The 11,027-nt window shown below is 40.7% G+C and overlaps 1 protein-coding gene across 1 annotated transcript in view; it reads right to left on the reverse strand.

Moving 5' to 3' along the window:
- The window catches only part of ctbp2l (C-terminal binding protein 2, like), a gene marked incomplete in the record, with an annotated part of 71,377 nt that overhangs the window by 10,662 nt on the left and 49,688 nt on the right, over nucleotides 1-11,027 (reverse strand). Inside the window, 2 exon segments of the mRNA XM_037691488.1 lie at nucleotides 1,223-1,429; nucleotides 5,732-5,876. Of these exon segments, the coding sequence (XP_037547416.1) occupies nucleotides 1,223-1,429; nucleotides 5,732-5,876 (352 nt within the window).

Consider the following 11,027-nt stretch of genomic DNA (forward strand, 5'->3'; position numbering starts at 1 on the left):
AGGGGGTGGAGGGGGTGGTGTTGTGGAGCATATGTGGACACAGATAAAGTGGCGCTCCAGAAAGGCTTGTGAGAAGACGGAGCATCTGACTAACCAGCGATGTTCAAACAGAGGCTTGCAAACACACAATCAGCAGCAAAACAGGTGCAGCGAGTGAAACACACACGTTCTTACTACACACGGGCAGATTTAAATCCTGGTTATGGGGGTGGGGGGGGGGGGGGGGGCATGTCTGGGGAGCACAATATGAGAGGGGAGGAGTTGAAAAACAGGAAGAGAAAATAGTAGAAACAGGCACCGTCTACATGGGAACTATGTACGTTTTTATGGTTTTAGCCTCGTGTCTGCACGAAGAAACGTTTTAGGAACGGCCAAAAATGGTAATTTTTTTAATTCTTGTTTTCATGTGGACGGCCTGAACACAACCGTAGAAAACTATGACATGGGCACAGATTCCAGTCAAATATTTTGTGCTTGTGAATCAAACTGCGCATTAAGTTTTGTGATCTTCGAGTTGAATTTCTGCTTTGAGCAGAAGGATGGAGGACGGCGCCAGCGCTTCTGCGGCTCAGGTGAGCATTACGTAATGGTTTGGTGGAACAAAAACAAAATCCATGTCCAGATACTTTGAAAATCACGTTTGGTAGCGCTGGCGCCGTCCTCCATCTTCAAAATGTACTATCCTTCCAGGACCTGCAGCCACCCTGACAGTCAAACCCATCTGTTCTCTGATTGGATTGTTAAATATGTGATTGACATGACATCGACCAATCAGCTGACAGGAAGAAACATCTGGTCATTATTCATACAAGGTGAAGCTCACACGCAAGTTAGGGAACTTGAGCGCTGAGTTTTATACCGTATGTAGTTTTTGCTTTGTATCTGTAAACAAAACGTAAAAACAAAAATTATACTTTTTTTTTTTTTACACGCACACATGCTCAAAGCAGAACTTCTCGGCCATTTTATTTCACAAGATAACAAAACTTAATTCACAACTACGCATTCTGATTTACAAGAACAAAATGTATGACTGGAATTTGTGCCCATATCATAAATCCACATCTAATCCGACCCGCGAGCCTAAATGTGTCAGACGTAACCAAATGATTCGTGCTCGTGTTTGTGCTGCAGATGATGTTTTCTCAACTACTAAAACCTTTGACACTACAACAAACACTGATGAACAACTAGATAGAGCAGTTGTACACTTGATATTCACCAAAACCGATGAGGCCGAGGGTTTCTCCACGGATGCGCGCGGCACCTGAGGCCACCTCGCGGATCTGCTCCACGCTCTGGACCCGCGTGCCCTCCCGGAGAGCCTGGTACAGCCAGGTGTTCCGCCTGTAAAGGTTGAGGATGTGGCAGATGGTGGAGTCGGCCGTCTCCTCCACAGCTGCGGAGGGAATGTTGCACACGGCGATGCCTGAAAGGAAGGGAACACGGAGAGGCCAAAATTAATTTGGCTAATGGCAAAAATCAATGCTGTAATTCTTATCAGTGCTCATCCGACATATGTTTAACCCACGGAGAGCTGAGGCTCAAACAGCTGTCTAAAACCTGAGGATGCTGGGTAAGAAAAAAAAAGTCTCGGCCTCTATCAAAACGAGACGCCGCCACAACCAATTAATTACAGCTACCACAAAAATACAAGAACTTACCGTATTCTTCAGACTATAAGGCGCATTAAGCGAAACAAGTTAATTGACAGATTTTTGGGCGCCGTGTACCACACGGTACACCTGGTTCGAGGTTAGTAAGCACAACTAGAATTAAAACATAAGTTGCACCAGATTATAAGACTCACTGTCGATTTATGATTAAATTAATTGCTCCTTATAGTCTGAAAAATACGGTAACCAGTTTTGCCAATATAAAGCTAATAATACTCAATATGGCAGTAGTTGGGAGTCATTCACAACAAGTACACAGAGCACAAGATCTCGTAATATTCCATGAGATTGTGCATAACTTTATTTTTTCTAGGTGAGTTTCTTCATTACCGTAATTTCCGGACTACAAGCCGCTACGCTTATACAATGCTGCGGCTTATTTATGATTTTTTTTTGACGGGCTAACAAGCTTCATGCCACCAAAACATTGAGCTTCGTCACACCCAGGCGCGCACATAGCTGCCCAATACACGTCTCTCTTGGTGGTAGCGATCAATAACTTCCTGGTAGACTACTGTATTTATTTATTTTTTATCAGCCGTGTTACAGGCGCTGTTCAGATTTATTTATATTTTACTATATTTGTGTGTGTTACCAGTACATATTTAATTAAAAGTAAAAAATATATATATTTCTATGTAAATATCTCATGTTACAACGTGAACACCCACGGCTTATAGACAAGTGTGGTTTATTTATGTAAAACTTTAATTTTCTTTTTAAATTTAGCAGGTGTGGCTTATATTCAGGTGCGCTCAATAGTCCAGAAATTACAGTAATTTATTCTAATTTTATTAATTATTCTTTCACCACAATAAACACATTGTTTTTTCCACTTTAAAACATTTCACACATGTCTGCACCTGACCTGTTTAGATCTTAATTGCTGGTAATTTTTTTGATATTATCTGTTATTTGCTATATCTTGTGTGATTCCTTTGTACTGAAACTCTGGCACAAAAATTTCCTGCGGGATCAATAAAGTTCCATCTTATCTTAAAATATGGTGATGATCTGAATACTTCATGAAAGGCAGCGTGTGATATGGCGTTTAATTTTAAATGAGGTTTTGCGTTCTGTGTTGCCTTGAAATGGGAAATGTCCAGGTGTTAAAAAAAACAACCTGTATTTGTGAGTTTCAGAGACTCCGTCAAGATAAATTCCAGCAAGTTTCCTTCAGCCATTTAAACCAGTGACCTTGTGATATTACCTCGCCTTTTTTCTCCAACAGGACTTTTTTTTTTAAGCCCCTCTGCCTGCTCTCACTCTCCACTAATGTCCTCATCCCACTCTGTATCTCAGAGTAACAGCGCCGTTGTCTCTGGACGGCAAAAAATAGCCAGTGTGTTCAATCAATGGCCTTCTTTTCTTCTCCTCCAGAACAGCCGTCATATCTTGTCGAGGCCCGATAGCTTTTTGACTCCTGTGCTGCACAGGCAGAGTGCTTTCGCTGAGTGGGTGGCAGTTAGACGCAGTATCTGGTATTGGCAGGGAAATGGCAGCTTTGTCAGCTGTAAGAGCTGTTCGAGCCACCAGCCTGCTGATACGAGCCCCCGGTGGCGGTTCAGAGAAAACCCAACTCCTCTTCCCTCCCCCTGCACGTCTTTCACTCTGTCCCTTTGAACGTTCTGGCTCGCAGTGGGATCGTCACGGTTCATCGGACTATCTCTGAAAATCCACACACAGAGACGGTAAACAAGCCGACACTTTTATAACAGAAAAATCACCATCAGCTGTTCAGTATCTTATTTTCCTTAGAACTCCTCCTTTGAATGATCTGTATGGTTTTCCAAATCCCATAATGCAGCGATTTGAGGTATCCCCAAAGGACTCAGTTAAATCAGATCACTGACGCCTGAGGTAGCGTGTGTCACTGACAGACAAATTATCAAATAAGGAAGACGGCAGCAACAACTGTGACAAAATCAATACGACAACACAGGATACGGTATATTTCCAAGCGGTGAACACACCCAAACACCTGTTAAAGCTACTCAGGCGTCAAGGTTTTTCCATTTAATGCAGAAGTTCTCAAACTTTTTATGCCATCTTTAGAAAAAGAAACATTTCTAAGCCCTCCCTCGGCTCAGTAAGACTTAAACAAAGATTTGTTCTTTAGTTTGAAAATCTAATCAAACAGAAACCGCACTTTGCTAGAACAATGAAAGTGAACCACTCCATCAGCCTCTGATTATTGAAAATAAATAAATAAATCAAAATGTGCAATCACCTTTTTAGAACCACGACAATAGGCTTTAATCAATCCCAACAAACGTATCAGCTCAGTATTCTTGCAGCAATAATGGCTGCACTGATTCCATTTTAATTGCGTTTTGTAAAAAAGAACGACACCACAGTTCAATCTGTGCAATAAACACAATAAATAAATAAAAAACAAGTGCAGGTATTTGATAATGAATAAAGTCCCTTTGTGAGCCAAGACTGTAGTCACTATCGCAGCATTAGTGGCTTAAGGGCCGTCCACATGGGAACAGTTTTTGTGAATATGCAAAAGGTTTTTGTTTAGATCGTTTAAGCCTTGCGTCCACATGGAAATGGTGTTTAAGGAGACTCAAATCTGTAATTTCTAAAAAAATAGTCCAAACAGAGTGAAAAAAATGTGTGTTTTTGTGTAAATAGACAAAAAGCAAACTTTAGAAAATAATAATGTCATCACCCAACTCTAATCTGACCTACGACCTGGGGCGTCTTCTTTTTCTTGTGTTTACATCCAGCGTGAAATCTTTACACTCCAAGCATCGTTTCCAGTTTCTGGTGTGCGTTACAACGCCTTCTACAGGCCTGGCATAGTTACTACATCGTTTTGGCAGTAGTGGGCATAGCTACCAAAAAGAAAAATTAGCTTTGCTAATGCTAAACATGTAAAAAGAAAAAAAGCAGAAGTTAATGCTAAACTGTTAAGACGACTCAGTCTGTGTCACACGTCTTTTTCTACTTCCAGTTGAAGCTGCATCGACCAATCATGTCTTGTCACGTGTACACGTAAGCCAATAGCGTGCATAACGGACTCTTCAAGACCCGCCCACAACAGACAGGAACAAGTTTGTGAACTTCATTAGCTGGCTTAAAGTTGGTGAAACCTAATTTGGTGGAAGCTAATTCTGCTAACAGTTTCCAAAGTTTGCGAATCCACTAAAATAAAAATGTGTGCCGCTATTAGCCGTTAGCGGATTAGCGGAACTGTGCCCACCACTGGTTTTAGGTAATTTTGATGTTTTTGTGTGGATGAAGATATTTCAGAAAACAGTGGGTACAAGGATATTTTTAGAAACGACAAGTGAAAAGATTATTTTGTAAAAACTATCTCCGCTGTATTTTTTCTGTAGGTGATTATCATCAAGTTTGTTTTTTTAAAACAAGTGGTTCACCTAGGATTTATTGTTTTAGCGCATTATTGTTTTATTTTTGTTCTCGACTTAAAGCTGTCAAAGTTTTTACACAACATACAAACAGGTCTTATTATTTTTATTTTATTTTTTTTACCATTTACTGTAATTCCAACAGAAATCTCCTATCTTTATGTTGTTTAATTTAAAGCAGCCCTTCCCCCCCTCCATTTCTCAGTAGGTTCATGTTTACACACTGGCACATGTGGTGTGTAAACCGAGTCTAAACATCAACCAGTACACACACTGGACGTCTCGCTGAAATCCAGCTGCATTTAGTGACACCTTCCACCAGCAAACTCTGTTCTTTTAAGAAAAAAACTATTTTAAGTCGTCACTTTTATCCAGGTAACGTGTCGGCTGACCACTAAAGAGTGGGTCCATTCAGTTTGTCTAATCGTCATGGAAACGTGTTTTGTGCAACATAAAAGCACGTCTCATTTGCAGCTGTAAACTGTTAGGACCTAGTTCCTTTAGGACCATAAAATGAAGTCAAAATAGAAGTTATGGTTATGCACCCCTCAGAGAACGACTGCTCTGATGTAAAGGCCATGGCTCCACAAAAATAAATAAAAATAATAAAATCTTTCTAATCACTTTAGTACATGAGTGTTGTGTTTTGGGTGTGACAGTTTTGAGAGTTCGCACCGAGCTCCCCGGCCGCCTTGATGTCGATGTTGTCGTATCCGCTGCCGATGCGGATGATGATGCGCAGCGCCTTGAACTTCTCCAGGTCCTCTCTGGTCAGGGTGATGGTGTGGTACATCATGGCTCCCACTGCCTCGTTTAGCACCTGCACACACGATTTCACAAAACTCAACTGTGACACCCAGGAATTTTGATCTCTTTCCAATTCTTTATACTTTCCCTTGTCAACAAGGGGACAACAATTACAGGATCAAGTTCATTCACTTGACACATCCTGGAAGAACTACAGATGCAGCATGGTTCGTTTACAGACCTGCTCTGGCAACAAGTTACTTTAACATGTTTAAAACAACTGTGTTAGTATTATCTCAGTGTGGTTAGGTCAGAAGCTTTTGTCTGAGGAGGACCAAAGTGTTGCTCCATTGTGCTTTTTTCTGGTTGTCCCACAACAAACACCTTGGAGGCGTTTTCCTATCAGACCTCCCTCTGTGGTTTGCAGCCAGTTCTTCCCAAAACTGACCAGCAGACGGGGCTACAGGTGGGAGGACTGGGTGAGACAGAAAACTAGAGCTCAGTAATGCTGGGAGGAGGTATTGTGTTGGTGTGTGCGTGGGCTGTAGGTGCATGTGCACAGAGAGATGCAGTGTTTTGTGAGAGGAGAGCATCTGCTGGCTCAGAATGATGCACAAACAGCAGTAAAACCAGTGCTGTAGTCTACGTGATACGCGAGTATACGGTGTAGAACCATAAAAAAATGCTTGGGAATTTCCACATACGGACAACGGAAGTAAAATAAAAAATAAACAAAAGTAAATAAAACGTAAAGAAGAGGTTAAAAAAAAATCCAACCAATGAAATCACAGGCGAACTTTCATTCCAGCCAATCAGCATCTTCTGGAGTTTCGGCGCTGACGTGCGAAGAAGCTAAGTAGCTACAAACAACATCTAGCTTTTCAAGCATTATACTGCATATTTCATCGCATACCGAGGAATAATATCTGGCGTTGTGGATTTATCACAGAAGTTTACGGTCGTGCAACGTCAAACAAAGGTGGTAAGTAAGTTAATCCCACGACTTGTAGCCGTTTTTATCATGCTGTGTTAGCAAACAGTAGTGCTCAGTGTGTATCTGGATGGGACTAAAACGATTTTGTACAACGTGTTTAATAGTTCAAGTTGTGTTTATTTGTCAAATGCAAGGTTAACACACTAGACTCGCTTAAAAAAAACAAAGAACAAACAAACAAGAAATAAGGAAATGCAATAAGGGTACAAAAATAAAGTACTAAAAAGTGAGAAATTAATTATAATATTTACAACGTCCTAAAGAGAGAATAGTAAACAAGAACATGGTAGAATTTTAACGGTGCAACCAGTATGGATTTGTATTAATAAGTATTTCAAGGTAGAAAAATAAGCTTAAATGGACGCGCTATATAGTGAACATAACTAACAACACTTCTAAGCACAGTATGTAGAGTACACCACTGAGTAAAACATGTTGCAGTGAGGGAAAGACCGGACCTAGAGTCTGTGTTTCTGTAGGATCGTAGCTGTGCTCAGACCCTGGAGTTTCTGTAAAAAAAAAGATCTGTAGGTTAAAGATAACTCTGATCACAGAGTAGTAGTTAAAAATCTGCTGAACTGACCTGATGACACTAATAATAAAACAGGGACATGTTGGTCACTGTGTTAACCTCCTCTCTTACAAACATTTAGGCCAATCCTGTAAATGCATTTCTGTTGGGTCTGAAAGTTGTACAGGCGAGTTCAACTTGCTTCTGAGACGTTGATGTTTTCTGCTGTTGTCAAGTTGGAAACTGCTTTTTAAACCCAACAAGTTATCTTAAAAAATATAAAATTTTATTAAAAATGACACAAACGTAATCATCTTCGAGCAGGCAATCAGAATAAACGAGCAGCTATGGACAACCACATGGTGGTGCTGTTGAATTTGACTCAGCTTTCCTTACAGCTTCAACAAACGGCAAAAAGAAAATCGGGCTAAATATCATTCAGAGGTCTGAATCTTGCCACCTACAGGGATCTGTTACTGAGAGACACCAGCGGCTCTTCAAGGTGACCCGGTCCTGTGATTCATTGTGATGAGGATCTAAACTACTCACCCCCCCTCGGTACGAGCCAGAGCCCCTGTCAGCGCCTAAATAACAGCTCTACATTCACCTCCAGCCAAACTGAATTAGCTTTCCTGTGATTAGTAGATTAGCTCTGAATTTCCATATTGCTTTTATTAGCACCGTGTCCTGGACAGGCCTTCCAGATACTAGTTCAAGGTTAAAACGCTCCTTGCACACAAAAATGCACACACACCTTTCGCCCTCTGTGCTGACGGCTGAAAGTCTCGTCTTACTTTTGAGCTTAAAAAAGAACTTTGTAGTTTATTTCAATGACAATTTTCAGCGTTAATGTAACGTTTTCTTCACTGCGCCTAAAGTTTTGTGCTTTCAGCAAGTGTGAAAATGCGTTTTAACTATATGTCTATAATAACGTACAAAATATGTGCTTGATTAGGGTTTACTGGGAGGGGTTTATGGTTAGGAGGTCATTTTGTGAGTGATCAGTGGATGCAGAGTATAAAAGCTGGTTGAAACAGAAAAAACCTGCTCATCCATTCTTCTTCAAAACTACCGAGCATTTATCTCTTCATAAAAACATTAAACAAAACGCACTGAATGATGACTGCACACAACAATGATCAGTGGGTTAGAAAAGTTAGTTGTGACTTCTTGTTTTATTGCACCTTTTAAATCCACTTTAGCGGAGATGTGAGTTAAGACAGTTTTAAAGAAAAAAAGACAATGTCTTGTGTTAGTGATACAGCACAAAGTCTTAATAAAAATGTCAGTGCATAAAAAAGCTCGACAAATATATTAGAAGCTTTTATCTTTTTAATGCCAAGAACTGAACAAGATTTAAAACAACCTTAATTGGAAAAAAATGAAGCTAATGCCAGGGGCGATTCTAGAATCTGCGCTTTAGGGGTGCACAGCCCCCAGTGTTGACAATGGCTCTTGAACAACGCAGTGTCCATTGATGTCATAAGCATTTGTAATTTGATGTGGGGGGTCTGGGGGTCCTCCCCCATAAAATTGTAAATAAATTAGATGCCATTTCCTGCAATCTTGTGTATTTTAACCAATTTTTAAACATCTACGTTTACCTACATATGTAAATACTTGATTCAATATCTATTTTAGAGAGCACGGCACAACAAGAAGCTAATGTTGAGCTAATATTACTACCTGTGAAATACATCCATCCATTATCTTTACCCGCTTCTTCCTTTTTCGGGTCGCAGAGGTCACTGGTGGCCATGTCCAGCAGTCACTGTGCGAAAGGCGGGGGACACCCTGGGCAGGTCTCCAGTCCATCACAGGGACACATAGAGACAAATGAGACAAACAACCATTCACTCTCTCACTCACACCTAGGGACAATTTAGAGTTACCAGTCAGCCCAACATGCATGTTTTTGGTCTGTGGGAGGAAACCGGAGTACCCGGAGAAAACCCACGCGTGCACGGAGAGACCATACTCCACCCAGAAAGGTCCCTGGACCGGGGTTTGAACCGGGCTCCCTGTTTGCTGAGAGGCAGCGGCTCTACCAACTGCGCCACTGTGCTGCCCCCTGTGAAATACTTATTTATACTAATTCATCCTACTTGCACAGTTATATTGTTTACTACTCTTCTTTTGGACCTTGTAAATATATTTCTTTTTCATTTTTTAGTACTTTATTTTGAACTTTTATTGCAAGCTTTAGAATTTCTTTTTTTTTTTAGCGAGTCCAATTGGTTCTTCTCATCCTGAACATTTCATTGCATTGTTGACCTTGTGTTGACCTGCATATGACAAATAAACAAACATAACAAGAAGTAGCCTGACCAACAGCTCTCCTTGTGTGCATGCTCTGCTTCTCTCACACATCCTAACACCCCTCCACCCCCCCACCCCCAATCTCCTGCAGGTAAGGGGCGTTTCACTTCAGGACAAATTGAGATTGCTGATTGGTCAGTGGCTGATGAGCCTACTGGACTGACAGACAGGTGGCATCGAGGATCCTACTCATGCAAAAAAAATTCATAGATTTTACTGGCCCGTTTAAGAGTGTCATAATTTATTCCAAATTTATTCAATATTTTTGGTGAATCTAAAGTTTGAGAACTAAGCTTCCTTACAAAATTCTAGGTTTCTTAATTTTTAGGGGTGCTGAATTAAAATTTTGGGATGCTTGAGCACCCCCAAAAAGAGGCTAAAATCGCCACTGGCTAATGCTAAGTTGTTTAGTATCATTAAGAAAGGAACATGGCTATCCTCGCTTTGTCCCAAATCTACAATTTCTTTCCTAATATGCTCACACAACACATAATACACGTCTTTGCCTCGCACAATAAAATAAGACAGAAATATTAGATTTATAAAAGACAACAAGCTCAACAAACTAGCTTAGACTGAATTTCCCCTCCATTTTCAGTCTTTAAGCTAAGCCAGTCCTTCTCAAATAGTGGGGCGCGCCCCCCTGGGGGGACTCGGGGCAATGCCAGGGGGGCGCATGTGACCCTAGAAAACATGCTTATTTTGCCGCAAGTAGTAGGTTTTTTTTTAACCATTCTCATTTTGTCGTGTGCGTTCCTAATAATAAATTTATGAACAAATATGGCTGCCTTGTCGTTTTGGGAGCCATGCATGAACCGTGTCTCTCCCCTCTGATGCTGACACAATAAATAAACTCCGACCGTCACCTCCTCCGTCTTCCGCTGCTGTTTTTATGTCCATGCGCTTTGGACTGGACGTCACTCACAGCGCGCATGCAACAACAAGTAAACTCAAAGCGAGAGCGACACCTGCCCCCTCTGTCCTCTTTTGCGTTGACAAAATGTTTTGGTTTTATCGATGAGTTTGTCAAAGCACAATTTACAGAAGTAATGTTTAATAAATGTTAGGACTCTATTCTTTGCTAACAAAATAAATTCACCCCCTCAGTTAAGCTGCTGTTTTTTGATGCTCTGGACGCTTGTCACCCACAGCACGCAGGCGACAAAGAGTAAACTCAAAGCGAGAGGGTTACCTGCTCCCTCTTTCTTCTTTAATGTTGACAATTGTTTTTAGTTTTATTGATGAGTGTGCTCATTGATCCTGACTTCCTCATTTTGATTAACAAAAAAAACCAGCACAAATTGTTTTATTCATTTTTGTTTTGTAGGTCAAAGTGTTTTATACAACACTCCTGAGTTAAAATTTTGCTGATCAATTTGAATTTATTAGTATTTATTGAT

Source organism: Nematolebias whitei, chromosome 17 (genome assembly GCF_014905685.2).
Source record: "Nematolebias whitei isolate Nwh7 chromosome 17, NemWhi1, whole genome shotgun sequence".
NCBI classification, from domain to species: domain Eukaryota; kingdom Metazoa; phylum Chordata; class Actinopteri; order Cyprinodontiformes; family Rivulidae; genus Nematolebias; species Nematolebias whitei.